The sequence below is a fragment of the Poecilia reticulata genome, chromosome 5 (genome assembly GCF_904066995.2).
Source record: "Poecilia reticulata chromosome 5, P_reticulata-male-v2, whole genome shotgun sequence".
In the NCBI taxonomy this organism is placed as follows: domain Eukaryota; kingdom Metazoa; phylum Chordata; class Actinopteri; order Cyprinodontiformes; family Poeciliidae; genus Poecilia; species Poecilia reticulata.
The window spans coordinates 15,301,400-15,329,346 of NC_088834.1; the positions used below are offsets into that span (position 1 = coordinate 15,301,400).

Consider the following 27,947-nt stretch of genomic DNA (forward strand, 5'->3'; position numbering starts at 1 on the left):
ATATTATTATAAGTTATTCGATGAGCACAATGCTTTTTGAAACCAACCCCTGCAGATGGTCTTTCTATTTTCGGACTCCAGCAGCAAACTATTCTTTAATCCAGCATCTCATTAAATGTCTCTCTGTGTGTAGTTTCCTTCACTGCACTGTTTCTCTGTATTCGATCGATTTCGGACGATACTAAACCTCAGGTATCTGTATCGGTATAGAAAGTGAAAAGAGTGGATCAGTGCTTCCTCACTCCAGGTTTGTCATATTTCATAGCAAGTATGACTATCATTTTGAAAAAGTATTCTTCCACTGATGCTGCTATCTTTCTTTAATAAATTATCTCTGACATTCATCCGTCTATTACTTCTTTTAGCCTGTTTGGATTCTTCTCTTCTACCTTTTTTTGTGAAGTGCCTTTTGTTTTGAATGGTCGACCTCAAGTACTTGAACTCATCCACTTTCGACAATTAAAATCCTTCATCTTCATGCTCAATAATTCAAGCACAAATATATTTGTCTTGTTTCTATTGACTTTCACACCTCTTCTTTTCAGAGCATCCTTCTATCTCTCCAGACTGTCTCTCAACAGAACCGTGATCTCTCTACGGCTCACAGTCATTATCATTAATGGGGAATCCTTATCTCCACTCCAGAACACAAAACAAAGGAGTTTTGAATCTTGTTTGTGGTGGTCGTAGTGTTTGTTGCAATAACTTTTTTAAAAGTGGCCCACTCTAAAAAAAAAACACAGTCACTTTTTGTTTCTAATGTGCTGCTGCCCTCGGTCTTGAGGGACATAGGAACTAAATGCTACATTTCCACCAGATTAAGAAAATGTATTAAATCCTGGTATCGCAACTAATTTATTCTAATTAAAACATCTGATTTCAACAAAAAGCTCCTGCCTTGCAATTATTGGAACAACCTGAGTCACAACAACTCCTAATGAGGCTTAGCAGATTCATACATTATTATGTATAGTTTTAACAACATTATGAAAGAGATTTTTTTAATTAATGCAAATGAGTACATTGTCTGTCATCTATCTTCATTGTACAGTATTAGATATAATATTGAAAAATAGGTTACACATAAACAATTTCTAAATCTAATTATTACCACATTCATTCAAAAATATTCATATGTGTCCACTGATTCCCTCAAATAAACTATAACCCCTCAGAAGTCTTTCAGTGTCCACCTGTGTGTTATTTAATCCCAGTATAAATCTGGATTCCTTACTGGTTTATCAGAGAACATTATTGAACAAACAGCATCATGAAGACCAAGAAACACAGCAGTCGGTTTAATAGAAAGTTGTGGAGAAGTATTAGTATTGCACTCAGCATCTCTGGCTTTCTGAACGAGTGAATGAAAAAGTCCACTGGTCTCTGACCAGCAGAATCTGGTCAGAGCTACTGGGAAGACAGATGCTCCACGAGGCAGTCTTGGGAGTAGTCAGCATATTGAAAATTGGGGCAGAGGTTCACCTTCCACAGCACAACCCTAAAAATAAAGTCACAGCTTGCTCTATCTATCTATCTATCTATCTATCTATCTATCTATCTATCTATCTATCTATCTATCTATCTATCTATCTATCTATCTATCTATCTATCTATCTATCTATCTATCTATCTATCTATCTATCTATGTGCAGGGATAGTGGATCTTTAGAGAAGCAGCTCTGCTTCATTTAGCTTACATGAAGACACCCTGGGTGCAGGGCTATGTAGCTGTTTTAGAGCACTCAGCAGAAAAACCATCACAGGAAGAGAAAGCCGTGACTACACACTATTTCCAACACCCTAATACATCATAAAACTCTCACACACACCGTCAGTCGCCAACAACCTCAGGATTTACAGCCCCCTGTTCTAATTGGTAAATACACCTCGGATCTCCAGTGGTGATTGGCCAGAAATCCTTCACCAGGAACCCTGAAGATGAGTTGACCATCTGCTCATTTCCTCTCTCCAGAGCTGCCCGAATGTTGAGCCTGGAGGAGGGCCGACAGAGAACTGCGGTCCAAAGCGAGCCCCCAGCTGCACTCAACGGTGATGAGGTAGGGAACGAAGAGCAGAGGCTGACTTTTGGCAAAAAGGGAAGAAAACAGGGGAATGGTCTTCCGGGAGCAGTTTTCAGCAGGAAGTGGGGAGGAAAAACACATCTTTCTTGAGTATCGAAAAGCTTTTAGATCAAGCAACATAATGAAAAATGTGCTTTCCACATTTCTTTTTAAGTTTAACAGCTGCACAAAATCTAAGTTTTGTCTCGGAATCGAAATCAATCAAAACGGCATCTCCCGGACTTAACTAAAATGGTTTTATCAGGAATATTTTAAACTCTAGCAGGAGGCTAAATGCCAGAAGAGCTTCAGATCAGCCAATAATCAAAGCTATCTCTCATCTTATGGTAATAAGGAAGATAAATCACGGGAAAGATTAAACTAAACTAGATCAAACTTAATAAACCGACTTTATGAGTTTTGTCTGCATGCCTGGCATCTTGTTGCTCACACATTCCTGCAAATGGTGATTAAAAATGATCTCTGCTGTGTGCTGAGCCACGGTGTGGACAACACCTTTCAGAGCACTGCGTGTACATTAGTGGAAGTCACCAACAACACACCGTGCAATTATGTAACAGCAGAAAACCAAGAAGAGTGACAGAGTTGCATCTCTTTGAGTGGTGAAGCTCAAAGTTGTCTCATGTCAGACGCTGCCTTTCCCAGTCAGGCTTACTTACGTGTATTGCTGTGGGAATGTGAGACCCTCTGCTCCAGGCCACGATGCGCTGAAAATCAGGAGGACTTGGACTGATATTAAGCAGACGATGCTGCGAGGTTTGTTTCCTATCGCCATTTTCCATAAAAGAAAGGCAATAAAATAAAATTCTCGCCACACGGCTTTGGGTGCGTGGAAGAAGGTCTCCTGACTGACTCCTGGGGGGTGTCGGAAGGGAAGGAGGTGGGCGGGGGGGGCATGCAGACAGCGAGCAAGTGTGAACGTCCGGATCAGTTTCCCGACGACACCATGTCTTTCTGCGGTCAGGTGAAGGCGGAGGAGGCGGGTATCATCCGTGGAGGCATCGTGGACGGTGGTGGGAGATGCACTGCTGCAGCTGCCAAGACACTGCAGAGTCTTTGCTTCTGCTCCCACTCACACATACACACACACACACTCTCTCTCTCTCTCTCTCTCTCTCGCACACACACGCGCGCACACACACGAAAACACTCCAACCAACACATAGGCTGGCGCGTTCACGACATCTCTCTCTCTCTCTCTCTCTCTCTCTCTCGCACACACACGCGCGCACACACACGAAAACACTCCAACCAACACATAGGCTGGCGCGTTCACGACACTCTCTCTCTCTCTCTCTCTCTCTCTCTCTCTCTCTCTCTCTCCTCTCTGTTTCTCCGTCACCCGTGCGCGCTCACGCTCACCAGGCAACAGAGCAGTAGCAGCAGCAGCAGCATCTTGTTTGGCTTTATTTATCTCCGCAGAGCCACGTGGGATTTATCATTGCAATATTTTTGGATCTATGACCACCAGCGCTTCTTCCACTAAACAATGAAAAGAGATGAATGAGCAAATCAATAGCAACTGTTTGAAAACAAACGTGCAAACCAGAACAACCTATAAGACTACATCTAAATTACAGGTCATATTTTAAGGACGTTATATTGTTGTGTTGTGGAAGAAAATAAAGTAATCAAATGTTGTTGTTTTTGTTGTTTTTAAAAAAAACAAAAAAAAAACATGTTGAATAAAGATTAAAGCAGGCTCAGACCAATTTCGCAATATTTGTTTATACTCAATGTTTGGCCTTTATGGTAAAAAAATGTATGCAGAGCTTTCTAAGATTATTTCACCTATAAAACAATTACGTTTGAGAAAAAACAGTGTCCTGTTTTAAACATTAACAACAAATATTTATATTTGTGGGTGGTTTACATTCATTTTTACATTCATTATTTAATGTCTTTTTATTCCTTTTCATTTTCAAGTGTTTTTACTAATGGTATGAGATACACCGCGTAAATTAATTTCTCTTATCTCAGTGTCGTCCTGGGCACTACTTACCCAGGAATATATCATATTTTGAGCCCAGATGATGGACTCACCTGCCTTTTCGTTCTCATTATGCGTGGATCCTATCCACAGACTCATTTATTTCTTGTTTGGTTTTTGCTTGTTTGTTTTACTTTCTACACAAACTGCCATCTGCATTTATTGTCTTCGACTAAAAGGTGGGACAGTGGACAACGTCAGTCAACAAACGCCACACAACGTCTCTCCTCTCATCTCGAAATGTTTCATGCCGTATTTGACTTAAAATATTTTAAGTGACTCATTCCAGTCAGTTTTTCTAGATTTGTACTTTTTAATTATTGCTATGTATCTTTTGTTTATATAGTTAGTCACGATAAAAAGGAAGTACACACTCATCTATGTAAACGTATTCTGTGTTCAAACATTATTTCACCTCAAGTGGACAAAATCACCACGACACGTTTCACACTGTCTTCATTTATGAAGAAAGTCAAAGCCAAGTTCATGGACCATTTGTAAAGCCTGCACTTTTTTAAGAGTTCACATGAGTTGAACCTTATATTTACCCTAGCATATTTTTGTTAAAGGTTCAGAACTTAAGCTTACATAAGATTGAAATGCTAAAAATAAAAATAAAAAACACATACAGGTGATGCAAAATGTAAATAAGAAAAATAAGGCAATCATGATGGTTTATAATCTGTGTAACAGATGTATTTTAGCGTTTAACAACATCCTCTCTTTGTTCAACCACATGATCATTAATTTGCTAAGGCTTGGAGGATGGGAGTATGAGCGCATACACAAGTGCAAGAGAATGTGCTGGCCAGTGTAGTTCAGTACGGTGCCAGCAAAACCTCAGTGCCTGGCAGACTACAATTAATCCCTTGTTTAAGGGGGAATCTTGTTTCCATCACAGAAGGTTTCAGCTGCAATTACCGCCAGAGGACAGTTGTAGCTACACTGCAGAGCAACATGGCAGAATGAGTCGCCACTCAGCTGTAGGATTTAATTTCTTTATGTTCTTTTATTAACTGCAGCATCTGTGAGGGTTAGCAGCTCCCCCCTCAAGCATGAAGCCAAACCTGCAGATGTCCAAACGAGATCCTTTTTAGGATGCACGGTAACTTATTTCACAGATTTGAAAACTGATTTCATTCTCTCTTTTCTACATATTAATAAGGTGAGGCTTTTTTCTGTTGCTCATGTGCTCTAAAGGCATTAGTAACTGTCTCTTTTTTGTGATATGTTTGGGGAGAGAAATGTAAGTGATGGATCTGTAATGCATATTCTCATATTAAAATTTTAATCAACCTTCATTCAAGCAAAATTATTCCCACGGTGGAAAAAGGACCTCCTACATGAAAAAATAATTGATTTCAAACAGCAACACTGGTGCTAGAAATAGTGGCATCACTTACAAGTCCCAGAAAATAACTATACCTGAAGCTGTTTTCCTCCAAAGTATACAGGGAACCTTGTTTGACTGCATGGTATTATCAGCTCTTTGAAAAACCACGAAATTTTAAACAAAAATCTATACTCTGTCATGAAACAGACAGAAGACAAATGCTCCATTAGACACAAAATCAACCATCTTCCACTGTCTATCATGGGCCTAAAACCTGTGAGGTAGTGTATGTTCAACGTTTTGGAGAACTGGAGAAAAGGACTGAGCTGTGCCAATTGCCTGGGTGGTTCTAGTGCCACCTTCAAGGCACAGCTCCACCTTGAGCTCTTTCCAAGTATCCAAGCTTCTCCCTCACAGCTCCTTCAGACTAGCCAGTAGCAATCAGCCAACACCTGATGGTACTGCGCATCTGCTGAGCTCATTATGTGAGCTACTTCTCAGTACGTCGGTAAAAATGTTGTTAAAGGGTTTATACAGGGGCGATGTTGGGATGACATCCTGAAGGCATCAGAAAGAGCAGAGACATGTGGGCCCAATTTCAAGGCGTTAAATTACAGTCTTTTAAATCATATTTGATATATGCAGCTTTTTCATAACACCCGAAGGAAACATAGTTATTTAGTTGTGCTATAAAGTAGCACTACATGGCTGAAAAACACACAAAACCAGTGGTGGAGAAAGTACTCAAAAAATTTACTTAAGTAAAAGTACAAATACACAGTGAAAAATGTACTTAAGTAAAAGTCAAAGTACCACATTAACATTTTACTTAAGTAAAAGTAAAAAAGTCCTGGCTTTTAAAAATACTTAAGTATTAAAAGTAAAAGTACTCGCTGACTGCATTACCTAATCGCTAATATCATTAAGTGTGCCGATCGTATTTAATTTTAATACATCAGAAATGTGCCATTTTAATGAACATTACCACAGATTAAACATGTTCTTATTGTGTTTATTCTCTGTAACAGTTTAGACTTAGATATGTGATTCTATGAATCATAATTTCAGGGATGGAAACATTTTGTCTCCTGTCCTAACATAGCATGAACTTCCTAAGTCACATTTATTTAGAAAGAAATCCAACTGAAAGGGGATGTAAAGAAGGTGCGGGCGGGGTGGAGGACATGCAACCAAGGAGCCATGTAGCAGAGTTGTAGTCAAGACCACCGGACCCAAGACCAAGACCAGCGCCCCGCGCTAAATGACACAATAACATTAAGTTTATCATAATTGGTTTTCAGATTGATCTGAAAGATCCACATTCCCATAAAAACACCTAGATATTAAATACTTAGAGCTGAAATATATTTAACCAGTATCAATTAAAACTCACTTCATTCTGTTTTGCTTTCATCGCTGTGCTACAATCCGAAGAGGTCTCCTGCTATTCCTAGAAAAATAACGCCCTGGGCGGTTGCCCATATTGCATATGTCAGAAACCACAACTGAAACATCACAACGTTCAACTATGAACACTGTCCAACGGCGCAACAAGTAACCAAGCAGAATGAGCATCATGACTGTTTTCATCCTCCCTCCCACTGCGATGTTTGCCACCATGACAGGAGACGAAATCAATCAATGAGCAATGAGCATGCTCTGTGTTCATACATTCAACTTTTACTTATTCAGCGATTAAATGAATGTCTATATATATATATATATATATATATATATATATATATATATATATATATATATATATATATATATATATATATATATATATATATATATATATATATATATATATATAGCTACCGCAGTGTACACAAGAACAAAGAACGGCTCTCAGTGAGGCTTCAGTCCTTAGGACTTAGTAAAGATCCGTCCAGAAGAATCGGATCGTTCCTGAATGTCATATCACTATATTGCAGACTTTGGTCACAGCGTTGTCCCATATATGCGACACCTCAGTCAACACCTCCACTTCCAAGTGACGCTAAAAGTTGGACGAAGTCCCACCGTCTGTGAAAGCGAAGCGCTGCTGATTTTACATGTCGCCATATCAATTTATGCAGCGCTATTATATTATAGACAAACATCTCCTCCCGCTCAGAGGAAACCACTGCGCATGTCTGGAGCTCCGAGTGCGAGTAAAGGTGGAGCCGATGGGTGACAACAGACACTAAGTCACGTTATTGCTCGGATTTTACGGCGCCACCTTAAATCCCTGAACTTCACATTTTAACGGGCAAAAAGCGCAACGCGACTTGGATGTAACGAGTAACGCGACACTTTTGTAGAAATGTAGTGAAGTAGAAAGTACAGATACTTACTGTAAAATGTAGTGGAGTAAAAGTAGAAAGTATCCATTATTAAATCTACTTAAGTAAAGTACAGATACACGAAAACTCTACTTAAGTACAGTAACGAAGTACTTGTACTTCGTTACTTCCCACCACTGCACAAAACACACAAGGTTACTTTTAAAAATTAATGCTGGATTTTCTCTCCACTTCAGAATAAATTAAACAATGGATTTTTCTAGTGTTTCCAGCATTAGAATATGCTAATGCTGGAAACGACGACGCCCCATTTCAGAAACGTTTACGCATCTTAAATAGCTAGGACTGTCATCGCTTAAGTGTGCACATTTCTGCTTTCCCATATTCGCCAAAGTTTTCCCGTATTAACAGCAAAGGTAACATGTCCTCTGCAAACTGCTAAGCAGCAGCAATGCGATGCACAGCACGGCGCTCTCATGCTCGACAGCCGGCAGGATGGCTGCACCTGCCCCCTCTGGGAGGAAGGATGTGACTTCTGCTTTTATTCATCTCCCCAACGGCCCCATGTGTTAAGGCTGCTGTCATGTCCTGGGGAGAGAGAAGACTAATTACTGGCTGCTCAGTCTTCCTGTCGGTGCCCCCCCCCCCTTTGAGAGACATGCTCGGTTAATTGGAGAACAAATCCATAGAGGGCTGCGCTGAAGACGAGGCTGACCTTAACCAAGTGTAAACAACACAATACGTCAAATATGTTGTTTATTTCTCACCCCTTTCCGTTGTTATTCTTCCAGTTCAAAAAAGTATTCCCTTTTTATAAGCTATTTTGAGCACACAAGTCAAAACTGTGGGAGCAGTTTGCCAGTTTCCAACAATCGTGCTTCCACATCTTAACAATGTAACATTAATAACCCTGATAAATAGCTGATATTTGACTTGGATGATGTTAAACTTTACAACCAGAAAAAAAAAGTTCTACACCTGTATTGTCAGATGTGAGCTGCAGCAGTAAGGCTCGGGAGCTCAGTGTTCCCACAGCGTGAAACTCTCCTTCTCAGTATGCTGTTCACATCCGCCAGGATTCTCATTGTGTCTGGATGAAATCTGACCCATTTTGCAGGGAAATGTCTTCTATACGGAAACATTGTGCAACATATTCAGAGTCCTGTTATAAACATCACAACTTCACTGAAGGACAGTAAAAACCTTAAGCGAAGGGCAAATGAAACCTTTTTACTGCATGTGTTCAGGACCCAATGAAAGGAAATTTTAGTAGGGAAACATTAAAATGTAAAATAATGGACCTATAAGCATTATCATCATTATAAATGTAGGAGTTTATTGCCTTTTAACTTTGTGACATGTTATAGAAGCACCTTACAGTTAGTGCTGCAAGTCTGGCTTCGTCTCTACCAGCTTCATGGATCCAAAAGTTGAAAATGTTCACCATTCTTCTTTCTATAATGACTGAAGCTCAGAAACAGCATCTGTGCACATCAATGTTCAAGCAATACCACAGATTATCAATTGGATTGAGGTCTGACCTTTGACTGGGCCATTCTGACACAGAAACGCAGTGAGCAGTCCCATTTTAGCTCTGGTCATGCACTAGGTTCAAGTTTAACGCCACAACATGATGCTGCCAACATCATATTTGGCAAAAGGGTAATAATCTATAGTCTATATAGATAGATATGCAGATTAAAGGGTTCCATGCCTGTTCTGTTAGTTTAGGTGGACAGCCACGTCTTGGTTATCTTCTGAAGCCAGGTCATTGTACTGAATTGTACTCATGGATTACAGAGTAAACAGAGTTGAGTAAAAGTAGGAGCCCACGCTTTTATATGTATGTTTTATCCTTTTCCTTCCATGTCACAGTAATGTAATACTTTGTGTTGTTCCAATCCCAATACATATGTTGAAGTTTTTACTCTAGAGTGACAATTAATTAATTTTGTAAGGCACTGATTTTAACCACCCTGCACTAATGACATGTCACCACAACAAGTGAAGCTGCAGTGCCAGGCCCCTGGGTCTTTAGGACTGCAGCAACAAAGGAACTTGAGTGTAAAACTCACCTTCTCATCTGATGAATATCTTCTTACCCCCTGGAGTATTTTCAGCTAAGTGAGTGGAAACATCTGCCAAAGGACAATGTGAACATGTTTCTGCCTCCCTGCTTTCACTGCCTTCCATCTAGGTGCTAACAAATTAAACACAATAACAAGAAACCAGTCGATTTATTTTACCAAATTCAAGTGAATTAATTCTTTGTGCTCACTTCACCCTGTGAATCTGACACTACAGTTTGAAATTAGGTTCCCCTGGCTGTATTTTATTGTACTGAACATCTTCAGAAAGTGCCCACACACAGTGAAAGCCCAGATTAAACTCTCTTTTCTGTGTTGTAAACTAAATTAACAATCTCTAGTGTTCATAGCTGTAATTTATCAAGACAGTGTTGGCTGAACTCTTTTTTTTTCTCTCTCTCTCTTTCTCCCAACTGGACTCTAATTTTGAGGTGTTCAAACTAAAGGCAGCACTGATGGCTTTAATCATTTATTGATGTAGTTGCAAATCTGTTTCGTCCCAGAGGCAGATTAGCACCTCAGGTGGAGGTTAACTGCTTGCAATAAACAGACATTGTAATTAAACCTCTCATTTATGCGGCCTCTGATTAGACACACTGCCAATACTGAATTTGAGGTACAAATGTGAAAGCATGTTCCTAATAAAGTCCACATTACACACCACAATATACAATTGCATAACATAAGTTGCCAAGGATTACTTCAAAACGTTCACAAAGACAAATAATTCCAGCATAGCAGAAAGCTCAGACTTAAATCTCGACATTCCTAAGCAACAGTGCCAGCCACGGACAAATTACTTTGATTCGTTTTCTTCGTCCCGTTAAGATGTTTCAGGGTAAATTTGGGCAATAAGTTATTTCAGCTGAAAACCTTATAACATGATCTGAAAAGCAACTATGAGACTCATCGTAATTCAGCAAGAGCTTCAGAGATCCAGAGCTTTGGTTTGCCCTCGTCAAATTTGACATTTGTGGAAAACAAGTCAGAAAGATTTGGGTAAAAGACAAAACAAACAAATGCCTTCATTATTCTATTGTTTATTAAACAAGACTGTATTTGTCGAACAATCATTTAGAATTAAATAAATGCGTGATCTTCATCACATAATGGTTATACAAGTGAAAACAATCATTAGCACAATAGGTGATGTTTTTTCTTTAGGATGATATGGATCTGATGCAATTTGATGTAATTCAAAACTACCTGAGAATAATCCAAAATTAACAAGTATCAAAGTTTAAGTGCTCAGTTTGGCTTAATCACACATGTTATTCTTTGGTAATCTCTGCAAATTCCTCAAGTTAGATATTCACACAGCCAGCGAAACGTGTTTCGGAGAGGATTAAAGATTGACTAAGCCTCATCAGGTGAGGCAGGAACAGCGGCCAGAGCCGGGATGAGCCTCTCGTACACGCCGATGCCGTTCAGGAAGATTCGCTCATTCAGGTGTTCGTTATGATCGTGCAGCAGAATGGGGGTCCTGTTCATCGGAGAAAAGCCAATCGCAGGGATCCCCACCTGGAGAGGATAAAAAATAAAAATAAAAAACAGGTCAGAGGCAGGGACTGATTCAATTGTGTAATTTTAAATGGTAACAAAAAGGCTGCAGGTTTTTTTTTTTAATACTCACTGCTCTGATGAAACGGCTGTCGGTGGCAGCTGGGAATATCTCCTTTTCCAAAGTCATATTCCTGCAGTGGAGACGATGGTATGATACATAACAAATGCAAAGCATTTCCAGGCACAGTGATGAATAAATAAAACTGTTCCTCGAAAAGACAGGAACTAGAAATTTATGAGCAAGTGCAGCAGATTTGAGAAAACTCATGAAGGAAAAACGTTAGAAAAACTAAAATACAAATGAAAATATCTAAATGATATGCTTGAGTACTGCATGCAGGTAAGAGTCGCACATTTACTGTACGCCAGCAGAACTGATTTACAGGAAACTTAGAGAAGATGCAATAAACGGAGGCAAATTCCAATAACTCAGCATTTTTGAAATAACTTTGAGGAGAGTTAAATTTAATTTGTATAAGAATGCATTTATTGGTCATTTTCTCTCATTAAAACAGGGTCCCATGAGTATGTCTATGTCTATTTACATGTAAACATCTGACCTGCAAAGTACTCACAATGACTTGCAGGCGGCGCTGAAAGCGCTCCACCAGCGGTCGTCCTCAGCTGTGGACGTGACGTTCTGGTTCATGTGTTTCTGCAAAGGAACTATTTAGTTTCATCCAACAAAACCAAACAAGCCAGCAAGGAATGGATCGCTGAGAGAAGCAGCCAATAGTAGATCACAAAGTTCAGTAGATTGTTTGTCTAACCTGGAGGAAATTCACTGACCTGAGCAAACTCATACGTGACATCATCTCCTGCATCTTTACACCACTGCTTGATCTGCTTTTCAAACTCCTGACGGGGAGTTTGAACGTTTAACGTTTAGAGTTTACATTAAACACGAGGGTTATTTGTCGCTGTGGAGTTATATGTCAATAATGCAGCATTACGCACCTGGAGGTTTACTGTGGGGGGGATTCTTAAGTCGAAGCTGACATCCATTTCAGCTGGGATGACGTTGTAGGCCACACCTCCTTTGACCATGGTCATATTCACAGTGGTGACATCTCCCAGTGTGAAACACTCACTGGTGTTTAACCTGGCAGACACAACAAAGGCAGTGAGAAACCTAAAGTGACGCAGACACATCAAAGCAGCTGTTTACGTTTACAGCTTTTTTTTACTCCGCAGCCTGAGGTATCTTTTTTTTTAACATTTCTAAACATAATTAATAATACTAGTACATTACACCTTCCTACTCTTTTACCCAAAAAATACAAAAAAAGACTTTCACCTAAAAGACAATTTAAAGCAGGGAAATGTAAACTATCTCACCGGTGTTTCTCCTTCTCTCTGAAGTCCAGAAAAGAGTTGATGACTTGTCGCTGCAACAAAGACAAAAATATAAAAACGGATTCGTTTTTGAAATGAGAAAATGTGTGATTCAATGATTTTATTGATGGTAAGCTTGGCAGAAGATTTATGTTTACACAACTGATTTATGCTAAGGATTGTGATTTGTACTATTAAAAACGATCAGTTCTAATAAAAAAAATAAAATAAAAAAAAACTTCAACGCACAAAACATCCATCCATCCATTTTCTTTACACCCTTGTCCCTTAGTGGGGTCGGTGCCTATCTCCAGCTAACGTTCCTGGCGAGAGGCGGAGTACACCCTGGACAGGTCGCCAGTCTGTCACAGGACAACACAGAGACACACAGGACACACAACCATTCATACACACACTCATACCTAGGGGCAATTTGGAGAGGCCAATTAACCTGACAGTCATGTTTTTGGACTGTGGGAGGAAACCGGAGTACCCGGAGAAAACCCACGCATGGACAGGGAGAACATGCAAACTCCAGGCAGAAAGACCGGGGCCGGGAATCAAACCCAGAACCTTCTTGCTGCAAGGCAACAGCTCTACCAACTGCACCACTGCCGCACAAAACATTTTAAGCAAAAGAATGACCGTGTTTTTTTAAAAACATGTTGGAGAAAAATGAAAGGATCTCACAAGTTTTTCTGCAGCTGTGTTTTCCACAAACCTAGAGCCATGACCAGGGCTCCCCGGGCAGCGGACAGTAATCCCTGAAAAGGAGACAGTGATCAGGCTTTCTTTGCATTCTTGGGCAGAAAGACTGAAAGCCGTGCAGGAGCCTTACATCCTTATTTGTGTTGCATACTCACACCAGGGGTTCCTTTCTCCATAAAACACAGTGAAAGCCTCACCAGGATTGGCCAGACCTCCACGACACAAACAAGAAACATAAAATCAGCGTGAAAAGAGCAAATCAAAGAAAGTAGATTACAGAGTACAGACTAGCAGCAGCAACACTAGTGGTACATAAGGAGAGATAAAATGTGTTAATTTAAAACGGCTTAAAAGAAAATTCAGGCACAAAACATTTTTCACTGCGACGGTGAGATTTAACTGAACACATACCGTCTCTGATAAGGGTTTTAAATAAGTTCATTATGAATTTATGGCAACTATTTCTACAAAACTCATAAGATCCAACAGACAGACTGACAGATCTCTTTACAATATGGGATGGAGAAGAAAAGTGGAAATCCAAACAATCAGAAAACTCATGCTATATTTTCAAACCCCTGATGTCTCACTCTTGCAATTTCTTCGAAGATTTTTAAAATTCCTGCTTTACAATTTAGATTATCAAGCAATCTTCAAGGAAGATATGCATTACAGAACTTCGATCTCTTACATGACCAGATAGTAACATAACTCTGCGTTAATTCCTTCTTAAAATGTAATCCCATCTATTGCATAATAGTTGTCAAGTGTGCTTCGTTTACAGTCCAGATGTTTCTCGTAACTACTTCTCTGTGGGCTCAATTTAATTTAATCCAAAGACATATCTTGTTTTTAGAATAATAAATAATGCCATGAGAAATGCATAAAAAATAACAATGATACCTTCATCGAGAGCAAAGCCGATGTTTAACTTTTGAAACTCTGGATGCGTCACAAACGTTTCCATTCCCTTATGGCCTCCAACTTCTTCATCTGAAAGAACAATCTCATAGTCAGAGTTGTGAAAGTTTTAAACACAAATATATACAGGTCCTTCTCAAAACATTAGCATATTGTGATAAAGTTCATTATTTTCCATAATGTAATGATAAAAATTAAACTGTCATATATTTCATTGCACACCAACTGAAATATTTCAGGTCTTTTATTGTTTTAATACTGATGATTTTGGCATACACCTCATGAACACCCAAAATCCCCGTCTCAAAAAATTAGCATATCATGAAAAGGTTCTCTGAACGAGCAGTTAACCTCATCATCTGAATCAACAAACTAACTCTAAACACCTGCAAAAGATTCCTGAGGCTTTTAAAAACTCCCCGCCTGGTTCATTACTCAAAACCACAATCATGGGTAAGACTGCTGGCCTGACTGCTGTCCAGAAGGCCATCATTGACGCCCTCAAACAAGAGGGTAAGACACAGAAAAAAATTTCTGGACGAATAGGCTGTACCCAGAGTGCTGTATCAAGGCACCTCAGTGGGAAGTCTGTGGGAAGGAAAAAGTGTGGCAGAAAACGCTGCACAACGAGAAGAGGTGACCGAACCCTGAGGAAGATTGTGGAGAAGGGCCGATTCCAGACCTTGGAGGACCTGCGGAAGCAGTGGACTGAGTCTGGAGTAGAAACATCCAGAGCCACCGTGCACAGGCGTGTGCAGGAAATGGGCTACAGGTGCCGCATTCCCCAAGTCAAGACACTGTTGAACCAGAAACAGTGGCAGAGGTTTCTACAGAGAAGCAGCACTGGACTGTTGCTCAGTGGTCCAAAGTACTTTTTTCTGATGAAAGCAAATTTTGCATGTCATTCGGAAATCAAGGTGCCAGAGTCTGGATGAAGACTGGGGAGAAGGAAATGCCAAAAGGCCAGAAGTCCAGTGTCAAGTACCCACAGTCAGTGATGATCTGCGGAGCCATGTCAGCTGCTGGTGTTGGTCCACTGTGTTTTATCAAGGGCAGGGTCAATGCAGCAGCTATCAGGAGATTTTGGAGCACTCCATGCTCCATCTGCTGAAAAGCTTTATGGAGATGAAGATTTCATTTTTCAGCACAACCTGGCACCTGCTCACAGAGCCAAAACCACTGGTTTACTGACCATGGTATTACTGTGCTCAATTGGCCTGCCAACTCTCCTGACCTGAACCCCATTGAGAATCTGTGGGATATTGTGAAGAAAAGGTTGAGAGACACAAGACCCAAAACTCTGGATGAGCTTAAGGCCTATTGAAGCAACCTGGGCCTCCATAACACCTCAGCAGAGTCACAGGCTGATTGCCTCCATGCCACGCCGCATTGAAGGCTGCAAAAGGATTCCTGACCAAGTATTGAGTGCATAACTGAACATAATTATTTGAAGGTTGACTTTTTTGGTATTAAAACACTTTTCTTTCATTGGCCGGATGAAATTTGCAAATTTTTTGAGACGGGATTTTGGTTTTTCATGAGCTATATGCCAAAATCATCAGTATTAAAACAATAAAAGACCTGAAATATTTCAGTTGGTGTGCAATGAATCTAAAATATATGACAGTATATTACATTATGGAAAATAATGAACTTTTGAGAAGGACCTGTATATACATTTGTTTTTTTTACTGAAAGATTAACTAGTTTTAAAACAACTGCATCGAGTTTTTCAGATGGTTTCAACTCTGGCCACATTTATAGTTTTCCCTGGTAAATTTGTTAATTATATTTTATAATGTTGGACATTACAGAAAAACACTCAACCTTTAATTTGAGTAAATTTACTCAGAAGAGGAAAAATAATACTAATTACTCTGCTGTTTTTACTCCAACTCCTTTTCTACTAATAGAACTTACACAGTCTTCTTCTACAGCATTATTTAGTTTCTTTTACGCACTTTTCTCAGCCAACATCCTTTCTATTTTTCATTTTGGTGCAAATTTAGTCAAATGCTTTGGCTCATGTTACAGCTGAATTTCTCAGTCATATACAGAGAGAGTGCTTTTTTTTTTTTTGTAAAATGCCGTGGTATTTCAAAGTGTTCATAAAGCCTTGAGTTCTTAAGAAGTAAAGCAAGCCCACAGCAGCACACATCCTCTACTATACATAGATAACAGGGGGCAAAAGGTGATTTGCCATATATTCATCCTTTGTTTCATGTCAAGTCCACCTGCAGGTTTCCAGATAAAGCTCCAGCACAAATTAGCATCATTTTGAAGTTTGTGATGGTAGGAGAGCAAAAAGCTTTTTTCTGACATTACTCCTAATAGGGCTGCAGTGATACAATAATCTCACAATACGATACACGATATTCTGCTCACAATACTATTTATATTGCGATATTCAGCAAACAATACAATTCAATACACTTCTGCAGTTTTCTGAAAGATTTTAGAGGGACAGAGTGATTTTGGTGACATTTTGTGACTGTTATAGAGTTGTATTGAATTAATTTAACTGAAAACTGATTAAAAGCACCAACTACACAATACCTGGCTCTGGTTGGACATGGACACAGACTTAAAAGTCGACAGCTGGACAAAATTAATCAAAGAAGTGGTGAGAAAACATGTTTCTTTTAATTGAAACAGTACAATTTGTAAAGTAAATAAAGTGCACCAAGTACACTGCTCTGAATAGTTTGATACCTTTTTAACCTTGACACTTAACATCTGAAGGAATCACTCTAAGCCTGATGACCTAATCACTCTCCTGGTGAAGCAAGCAGTGAGTGAGCAAGGTGACAGTTGGATGTTACGATACTTGCGGATGAATATCGATTTCTTTCTAGGAAAGAAAATATTGATATATATCTCAAAATTGATATTATTACACAGCCCTAACTCCTAAACCTCTAGATTCTCCTAATTGTTGCTCTTCCTGCGCGCCATCATGATTTCCAATGAAAGACGCTTTATGACATGCTTCTAAAGTCCTGAATAGCTGCTGTGCGAAGTGTGGACCCAGTCAAATAACTTACCAGGAACAAACATTAAATGCACAGTGCGTGATGGTTTCCATCCCTGCGCCTTCAGCCTTCTGACCGCCTGAATGTACCTACACAGACAACAAACACCCAACTCAGCACGCATTATGACAAAGAAACCGTCTGAATAGACGAGAGAGCAGGTTCAGTGATTAAACAAGTTGTTCTCACTGCCCACAAACAAACGTTAAGATCACAACAACACTAGAGTGAAAACTCTGTTTAACAAGAAAAGCCATTAAGGCAGTTTTTATTTTTATACCCACTGTATAGTCACACATTTCATGTCCTGAGATCCACGGGCAAAAATGTTACCCTCAGCATCTTTCATAGCACTGAAAGCATCGTATCTCCAGTGCTCCTGGAGAAGAGATTGATACCAAGTCTATTCTTTACTCATCTGTTTCAGGCAATAACAGGACAGTAACTCTCAAAACCGAGGTGAAGCTCGTACCTGGTAAACAGGTACAACATCTGTGTGGGAGTTCAGCAAGACGGACTTTAGGGCGGGTTTCGTCCCTCCCCATGTCATGATAGACACCACTCTGCCTGGACAGACCTGAGAGCAGATGGACGGGTGAATTACGAAATATCTGTCGCAAGCTCACAGATTGCTTGCATCTGATCATCACCTCATAAAGTAAATCACCTCAATCTTTTTCATGGGAAGCTCCAGCTCCTCAGCTATTCTGTCCAAGAACCTCAGAGCAGAATCTACAAATGGGAAAATAAATAAATAAATACCCAGCTGGTTTTAACATTAACAGATATGTTCAAATTCTCTGTTGCTGCAATTTTTGTTCACAAAACTGAGACAGCAAAAGGGAAACAGCATAGAGTAATGTCTGAACCCCAGACAGCTGGTTGAAAACAAACATCTTCTGTATCTGAGGCCGCCGTTTTACTCCAGCACCAAAAACTAACTATTTTTCTAAACTGTATGCATTTATTTATTTTATGCACATTTTCATGTTCTTGCTTGCCTGTATGAATAACTTTTTGGGGTACGAAATAGCACTAAAGAAAGAACGCTTCCTAGAGTCACAGTAAAATATACAAACAGACAAATGTTTTGTTTCACTTTGTCTTTGACTTTTTTTTATTATTATTACCTTTAAGAAAGCCTTTTACATTCAAGCTTAAATTTATGCTTATCCATTTTAATGTAGAAAAAACCTGCTCAATTTAATATGTTTTTTACTTAAAAATTGAATGACAACAATTGTCTAGGTCATTTTTGCCAAATCTAAATATAACATTTTTGTATTTTCTTTACAAAATGTGTTTTATTTCAAAAGTTTAATTTTAAAAGTGCATGAAGCATTATATAAAATTACACAATCTCAATGTATGTAAGAAACCATATGTGCCTAACTTTGAACAGATTTTTACAAACTAAACTGCATCAAATGACATGCCATTTGTTGATGCTGCCAGGTATTAAAAAAGTGTCTCACATTTTATGCATTTAAGAGTAAGAAAAACATGCTTGTTTTTTTTTCCACATTTGATTTGCAGATCACTGGTTGGAACCAATATTTAAAATTGCTAATACACAGAAAATATCAGCAAAGTGCAGGGACATCATTGCAACTACTTTCAGCCATGACAACATTGTCACAGTATCATAATGCATAAGTGCAGGCATGGCATAAAAATTGAGGAATTAAATTCATATGTGCTTACAACCTTTGTTTAAATCAACGCCGGTGTCCAGTACATGCCTATTCCTAGCTACTATTGCTAGTTTTCCTGTGTTTGAACCCATTTCAGGGACATGCGTTTTTGCTTCAGGTGAAAATTTCTGCTTTCTGCCAAACTGTGGGCATATAATGTGTAACTCATGCAGATAAGAACTGGACTTTGATAAAGGAGCAGGTAATACAACAACCGATACAGCCAAAACAGAATAAGCTTTAAAGATATTTTCAACTCAGTTGCATTGTGCAACATGTAGCACATAAATATTTGTATTGATCAAATATTAGCAACATAAAAAAATAGTGAAAGTAACCAAAACGTGTTTGACGGATATTTAAACATATGATTTGACTTTGCTTTTGACAAAAGAAGTCTCACCATAGTCGGGGTCAGGGTGGACGGTTTTAAGCCGGAGGTATTCCCTGAACAGAGTCACAGAGGGGTCCTCTCCTTCAGGGGAGCCCTGACCCCCTCCAATGACTGGACCGTCCTTGTCAGGTAGCATGGTGTGATTTGCTTACTCCCTTAAAAACACGAAAGGTATTTACGATAAACTGTGCCAGTATATAAGACAGAGGTGTCCAGTTACATCTCATATTTAGACACTGAACTCTGTTACATCTGGAGGCTGCCGGAGCAGATGCCATACCTGTCTTCCGCTCTCAGTTCTCCTGGAAATGTCACGCTAAGAATCGGCTAGCCTTGTGAAAGGTAACCTGAGCTTCTGCAGCAGTGGCAGCTTCCTCCGAGCTGCTCATTAACTAGCTTAAGCCAAACTGTCGGCGCAAGAGGTCAAATAGAATACATGAGTATATTTATTTTACTTCTAAGGATTAGTTAAGATTACTCACTGATTGTACTCACCAGAGGCAGTCAATACACAAACAGTAAACAGCCCGTAAGGGGATTTCATCTCTTCCTAAACAACACTTCGCTCTCTTAAAATGCCAAAAAACAAAAGTTTTGGAGTTTGCACTCATTTATATTGACATTAATACTCATAAATGCTTTAAAGTAATTCTTGAAACACAATATTTTCAAAAAAAAGAAACATAAAACACCCCTAATTTGGGCGATACCATTTCTCAACTGTGACGCAATCAAACACACTTCGGCCAGTGTGGCAAGTCCATTTATCATTTAATAGTTGCAACGCATCCCTATTCAACACTTGCATACATCTCTGAATATCAGTGGTGATGTATTTAATTCAAAAGGTGAAACTAATATATAACCTAAATTAAGTTTTATTACATTATCAGAATATTATATGAAATTAAATAAAGATGGAAACCACACTGTTGGTAATCGCAACAAGTCATTGCCATATCAGCTGGTTATTTACAGAGTTCTGTATGTAGCAACTACTGAACCATACACAGGTTTCTTACCACTGAGGAGAGAGAGGATTCACTGTTGTTCAGTGACCCAAATGTCTCTTAGATGATTTTGCATTCAATTTGGATATAAAGGTCACAGTGTGTGAAGGAAGAGTGGAGTGTTAATGGGCTTCCTTAACACCGTAGCAGACATACAGGCTGATCACCTACATGCCCTGCTACATGGATGCACTTATTATTGCGAAGGAATTGAGTTCAAAATCCAGTAGTACATGATTAAACGTTTTTTAGTAGGCTGGCATTTAAAAAAAAAAAAATCAATTTCATTGATGGTAATATTCTAGAGTTCAGAGAAAGCTCAGTTTTGGTTTTCATTTGCTCTACACCACTATGTTACCAGAAATACCAACAAAAAATGGTGAATCTATGTGTAATGAATCTCAGTATTTCCCTTGTTACATTGTTTTTTTTTAGCAAATATAGGGAAAAGCTCAAATGAATAGGAAAGGTGACACTTGCCAGTGTATTTGACCAGAGACCAGTCCATACCTATTTCTAGCTACTATTTCCAGGTCTCTGGTGTTTGAATCAATTTCAGGGACATACATTTTCACTTCGGGTGAAAATTTCAGCATTGTTCCAAACTGTGACCATATATTGTGTAACTGATATAGATAAGAACTGGACTTTTAACTCTAACATCACATATTGATAATTAGATGTCACTCCTGGAAATGTTTCCCACCTTTCCATGTTTTCTCCATTTGTGGATAATGACTCACTTTGATTCTTCAGCCCAGGAGCCTTGAAAATGGCTTTGCTGCCCTTTCCGGACTAATAAATATCAACAATTTTCTCATTTATTCTAAATTTCTTTAAAGAGTCATAATTTGTTGTTGTTTCAAATCTTTCAGCCTACTTCATGCAGGTTCTTTTTAAGTGTTTCCCGACAGAGGTCTGGCAGTAATCAGGCATGCGTGTGTGACTAGCTTCTCCTTGTTCACCTGTCCAAAAATTAATTAAGGTGAAATACTTTTTCCAATCATTTCTCTGCAAAAACAATAGAAAACAGACTAGAAAACTAGCTTTCACTCACACCTGAAAATGAGTCTGCTTTTTCTGAATAATCTGTCATTAAAAGGGATTTTAATGACAGTTTTATTCCGTTTTATTTCACTTTATATACATAACTTGAGTTTCAAAAGGCAAATATCTTCCAGTTTTAATGATCGTACAATCTTTCCAGTTCATTATATACCAATACTAATCCTACACATGTATATTTCTGTATAAACAAGTTATAACACTCTTTTTCTGTATTTTACAATGCTTCTGTGTTTACCATTTAGGTTTTGTATTGACATTCAAAGACCCACACGGGGGGAAAAAAGCACATCTGAATATTCCAATAGTTTATTTATTCTTTTAATGTTTTAACATTTATTTAAACTTGTTCACAGCATTAAACATATCGGTCAAAACAAAAATAGAAAATGTCCCGCCTACTTTACCAATAAAATACGAAGCAGCTGAGTGGATTTCACAGATCAGTGCTAAAGTACATATATTAATACACATATTAATGGGAATAACAAATTAGCAGTAACAAAAAATAAACATTCTAATTTAGTTCTCTTTTTTTTAATGTAAACAACAACAGTGCTAAGAGTGTAGAGATCCAAAGAACATGTTCCTTCCTGCTGAGTCCACACCATATAAAACACAAACAGCAGGAAGGCTTACAAAAAACCTTCAGTGTTTCTTAACATTTTGCATAAAGAACAACAATGCAATTACTTTTTATTTCAAGAAGCTTCAATATATATATATATATATATATTTTAAATATTTACTTGTTTTGCTTAATTGTCCACATTTGTTACGAATTTTATCAACAATATCTAAATACTGTAGACAGTTGGGGTTTTATTTTGTTAAAACTATTTTAATTAGTTAATTTCGATCATTTCGGCTTTCTTTAACCGATTTGATTATATCAGTTAGTCGAGAGTAGTGTTAATTTCTGACGTACCGTATGTCAGAGTACAACAAAATCTTTTAAATACGGGCAAGAGCAGCATTTACATATAAACAGTTATCCAACTGCTAAAATAGTAACATATAAGCAAACACATGAAATGTCTTTAAAAGCAACCGGAGACAAGACACACATGTAAAACACCCAACTATGTACGTTGCTAGTTTTGTTATTTTCAAGAGTAAACTGACAAGCTGTGCTAAGCTGGTCTCATATTTCCAGGGCCATTTAACTTGCAACCCTTTACATTCATAACACTGACATCTGATATAATCTCCCAAATCCCCTGTGATGCCCCTTTTCTCTTTCTAAGGGTTGATAGGAAAAAGAAAGATCTTAAACCCTTTTGTCATCTCTAAAGCGTCGGATTTCCTTTTCCTTGCTCATCTTTTGTTCACATTTTTAAACACCTTCTCCTCCCTCTGCTATATATCTTGCTTGAGTTTGTCAAGGAATTTGATCAAACCTTGGTGAAATTCGTGGGGTTTGTCCATGTAACAAGCATGCCGAGCTCCTTCTAGTTTCAGCACCTCATGATTAGGAAGCTGGATGAGGTTCTTGTGAGACTGGGCACCCAGATTTGTGTCCAACGCGCCAAAGACAATTAGAGTGGGAGTCTGCGAAGGAAAAAGGTAAAAGAAATCAAAGAGATTAGACAATGTAAATGCTAGTATTTATAGTAGAGGCAGTGTTTTATGAAACCAGTGTGGTTCATATGCTAATCTTTTGTGGGGGAGGCATGAGCATTTAGACAAAAACAGGAATTTAAAAATGACCCTCCTTCAGTGGTGTGAACACCATGACTGGCCAAGAACCTTAAAACCTTAAAGTCTAACAGAAAAACTGTTAGTTTAATTTTATAAAGGGAGAAAAAATAGTTGATCTAGATGTCCAGTTTTAGCTTGGTGTGCAGTTTTCAAATTAAACACCTTCTCATCAAGACGTTTAACCTTAATTTTGGTACAGAATAAAATTTTAACCATTCTGAAAGCATATGGCAACAAAAACCATGTGATTATGTCACCTAACATAATAAAACTGGGGGTAACACAGAAGCTACTAGATAAACAGCATCTTCTGTAGATATTTCTGCATGAATATGGATTATGGTCAGAATATAATAAGAAAAGATCAATCATAACAAGAATACAAAAGATTTATGTTGTTTATTTCGACCCTTCTGGAGTAATGTTTTGTTACATTACATTCACTGAATGCTTGGTTACTTTGTCCTGAAATAAAAACCTGCCTAAAAAAAATTTAAAAACATTTTAAAGTATTTTTTTTTTTGCTATCTTTACAAATAACTGATGCTTTATATTCAATTATACTTGTTGTATGTGATGTACAATGATCATTACCATTACAAAGAGTTGTCCACTCACCTGGATTTTTTTGTAATGCTGAGCAGAGTAACTCCGGGTACCAACTGGTGCTATGGGGACATAGCCCCGCAGCTGAGCGCTGTTCTTCATGAGGAAAGGGATGGAGTAATGTCCGCTCATGGAGGGACTCAGAAGGACAGCAGCCCTCACTCCCAGTGACTCCATGAACCGCGAGATGAGGTCTACCCGATTCTGCTCCGTCTTTAGAGCCTCGGAGTCTGGCGATTTCCCATAACCTTGATGGAAAGTTAATGGAAGATAATATTCATATTTTAGAGAATGTACCTGGGAAATGTGTGTAATCTGTAAAAACTGTGTAAGAAATATATTCGTTCTGATACCGCCTGTAAGTATCGGTAGCATGGCATACTTCATAAATAAGCAAAGTTTTAATTATTTTTTTCAAACAAGTTGCACAAAAAAAAAAAAAAACCTGTTAAAATGCTAAATTATTTCTGTGAACTGGAAGAACGATTATAACTAAGGTGAAAAAATATTTTCAACCACAAGAGGGCACTGTTATCAGAGGAAAAATAAGCATTTCAAACCAACCACTGTACATCATTTGCAGTACATTTTCAAAAGAAAGTGTTTGCATGGGTCCTTTTATTCTTTTGTTGTGCCAATACTATTCACTCGGTCAAAATATCTTCAGTTTTCAATAAAACCTCTGAAAACATCGAGTTGATAGGGATGGCAACATTTTTAGATTAGCTTTAAAACAGAGTTCACAGCATTGAATCTATTTTAAATATATATTTCAACTATAAATTTATTTTTTCTCATCATATCTTCACCATTACTAGCAGGAAAGAATGCAAATTATCGATTAATGAGTTAATCTAAAGTTGATTGAGCTTATTGATCGACTAACACCTAACTGATAAGAAGCCATTTTTTTTAAAGAACCTGACTTTTCTCATTTCAAGGGGGTCGACTGTCTGTCCGTAAGGCTAATTTTTTTTATATGCCGAATTTAGAAAAAGAAGCACATACAATTTTCAAGGGGCAGTATTATGTAAAATCCACTTTTTTGATCTTTACATCCTGTTGTAATGTTATTCCCTGATTAAAATATACCTGGACTGTATCTTCCATGCATTGTTTGAGAAATCATTTACTTTCCCATGGGAAATATTCAGCTGTGCAAAACACCTGGGCAGCCTAGCACCACCTTCAAGGCCACCTTCAAGCTTCGGTTGAGAAGTTGACAGCTGCTCCGCCATGTAACACAGCTGAGTGAGCGCTATTAGGTTAGGGGCAAATTGAAGGAGCTTGTCATCGAGTGCTTATATTTCACAAAGGAACTGCACAAAGTGCATCTTGCGTCCCATACCGGACTCCATTTGGACCATTACACCCATATGGTTACACCGTATTCACTGTTCCGTTACACGGAATGGACCAGCTCGGCCATCTTTAATTTTGAATCACTACAAGATTACCAGCAGCGCCCTCTTCAGGATGGCAGCCACACTAGAACACTGAAAGAAGGTCGGACGCTAATCGATTCTAACTAATTTCAGTCTAATGAAACAACATTCGACAATTAATCGTATGTCTATTAATTGTTTGCATTCCCAGTTACTAATATATTAAAGTAAGCTTCAAGGTGTACCTGGCAGGTCCATAGCTAAGGCCTGATATCCATTAGCTGCTAGCACGGCCATGGTTCCCAGTTCTTCCCAGGTTTTGGACGTAAAAGCCTGGCCGTGCAGAAGGACCATCTGCAGCCTGAACACAGACATAAGTTCGTTACTCAAACAAATTTATGTTTGAGTAACAAACTCAAGCATAAAGAAGACAATCATATTGACGGCAATCTGATCAAACAATAAATGCTAAGGGAACAGTTTGCAGTTAAAAAGCGTTAAACTGGTTTTCCAAAAGTCTGCTCACTTTGGCAGTATCTGCTGCCCCTCCCGATCCACAGGTAAAGCTTCTCGGAAAAACAGTGGGGGGTCTCCGGGAAGCTGTCCAGTGCGAATGGACACATTGAGGATCGGTGGTCCGGGAGGACCAGCAACTCCCACCAGCCCGATTGTTCGAGCTTCGTTGGATGGCTCCATGTTGTCCTGGCGAATGGATGGCAGCAGCAGGTACAGCAGTAATGTGGCCAACAACATCAGGCCCAGCATAACGAGACGATTACGCAGGAAATTCATCTCGATATGATGAAAGATCTGGGGAAATTTGCACACGATGCACTGAGTACAAAATTTCTGTTTTTTTCTTATACACAAAATAATAAACCAAGTAAATCAAGTTCTGCTTTAAACTTATGTTGTATAGTAGTTGTAAACAAAACATGTTCCTAACAAATGAAGCAATAAATGAAAATGATATGATATATAGAGCAGCAGATAAATTGTTGAAAGGCATAATTCTCATGCATCCAAGCAGCTACTTGCAACCAGAATGTTGCAAGCATGGCTAATGTGTTGACAAATGCAATTTGAGCAGCTGTAGTCAAATGTGTGGCCATCTGTCCCAACAGCTATAACTGGATTATGCAACAGGACTGTGATGCCAAACACAACCTGAAATCTACAAGTAAACGGCTGAAAAAGAATCAAAGTGGCCTAGTCAAAGTTCAGACATCAACATGAGTTAAACTGTGTGAGACAACCGTAAAAAATATGTACAGAAATTAATATCCAGAAACATCCAAGAGCAGAAGATACGTTATGGATTTTTTGGGGTAAAAATATCTTCAAAGTGACATGTGGAGTAATAGAGTCAGACAGGAAACAACTACTTTCAGTTATTGCTATATTATTTAGTTTACCCATCTGAATAATAGGGTGAAGTTAGTAACATACCTGTACAGGTAGTCATGACTAAATACACAGCACTGTAACTTCAAGTGCTGTTTTTTTCTTTATGATCTCAAATAAATATTTTGTAGCATTTAAAAAAATAATATACAGAAAAGAAACACAAACTGTCTGGGACACTTAAAAATGTCAAAAATTGTTGTTTTTGCAGCAATGCAAATTTTATAACTAGAGCACAGATTGTGAACTATGAGCTAAAGTAGAGTGTGTATAACAAATCCAGTACAGTACTCTGAGCCTTTTGGGGGTCAAGCAAATATACACTAAATTTTGTGAATTGAAGTACAAGGCACTGTTCTATTCATTATTCACTGTGAATACTGAGTGAAACAGCTTTATGTAATGAAAAAATATAATTTTAACTTGTTTTCTTCTACCTGAATTTGCTACTTTTTCCATTATGTCAATTTCAAATCAGTTCTTATCTTATTCTTTAAAATATCAGAATTTTTTTTCCAAATATTTCTTTTTAGGTTAGCTCATTTTTCAGAAATTAAATGAGATGTTATGATTCAATGCTTGAGTAGCCGTTTTGCCTTATTTTCTTTTTGAAAACCGTCACCGAGTCATTTTTTGAACAGCTACTTTTTACTTCTACTGAAGTTATGGTACTTTTGAGCACGATGTTTTGGCGACTCTATCCATTTCTGATTATAACTCCAAACATAGAGCTGATTTGTTCTTATTGCACATCAGCCAACACTTCACCATATGAGCTGAGTCTGAAATGTAGAGGTGGCTTTCTATGTTAAACAGATGAATGAAACACCAGCGATATGTTACAACTAATCCTCCGGCACAAAGGATTTAGTCTGTTTGACCGCAGTCCACATAATCAGTCGCAGTTAATTAGCCAAATTGCACGAAGAAGCTAACAGTAGCTCTTTTGTTGTCAATATGCTCGACCATGAATGAGGCTTTTTGAAGAAAAGATACATACCAACAAACAGGAGATAATTAAACCTTATGCGCTCAGAAATAAAAGCACCTGGCTCTCATCATGTCTTCTCCATGTCAGGCTGTTGCGGGAATTGTTTCTGACAGACTTGAGGTTGAATGCTACTACTGCTTAAAGCTTTTATTATTATTATTATTATTATTATTATTATTATAGAAAGAAAAACATTAAATGTAATGTCAGAGTTTTACTTAACCGAGTCAGGAGCAAATATTAGAAGCAACACATAAAAGACTTGTAAATCTAAGATGTGCTGTTATATATTTACAAAACTGACGACCGTCTGTTGCTCGTCGGAACTTATTACGAGCTGCACAAAACAACTACTTCAG

At 38.4% G+C, this 27,947-nt stretch overlaps 2 protein-coding genes across 8 annotated transcripts in view; both read right to left on the minus strand.

The window, feature by feature from the left end:
* LOC103464608 (aminoacylase-1A-like) overlaps positions 1 to 20,091 on the minus strand; it is a 55,091-nt gene extending 35,000 nt beyond the window's left edge. For 2 of the 7 annotated variants that reach the window (XM_017304813.2, XM_017304812.2), the window contains exon 1: positions 2,741 to 3,220. In XM_017304813.2, the coding sequence (XP_017160302.1) occupies positions 2,741 to 2,856 (116 nt within the window). In that variant the 5' untranslated portion in view covers positions 2,857 to 3,220. The other 5 variants (XM_008408831.3, XM_017304811.2, XM_081607116.1 and 2 more) reach the window with 5 other exon arrangements.
* A 1,703-nt stretch (positions 20,092 to 21,794) lies between these two features.
* Positions 21,795 to 27,918, minus strand: abhd14a (abhydrolase domain containing 14A). Its single transcript, XM_008408832.3, has 5 exons — positions 27,598 to 27,918; positions 25,720 to 26,003; positions 25,439 to 25,554; positions 23,821 to 24,056; positions 21,795 to 23,052 (listed from the first exon to the last, which is right to left on the minus strand). The coding sequence occupies exons 2-5, from the start codon at positions 25,983 to 25,985 to the stop codon at positions 22,861 to 22,863; spliced, it is 810 nt and encodes a 269-aa protein (XP_008407054.1). The 5' UTR covers positions 25,986 to 26,003; positions 27,598 to 27,918; the 3' UTR covers positions 21,795 to 22,860.
* Positions 27,919 to 27,947: the final 29 nt, after the last annotated feature.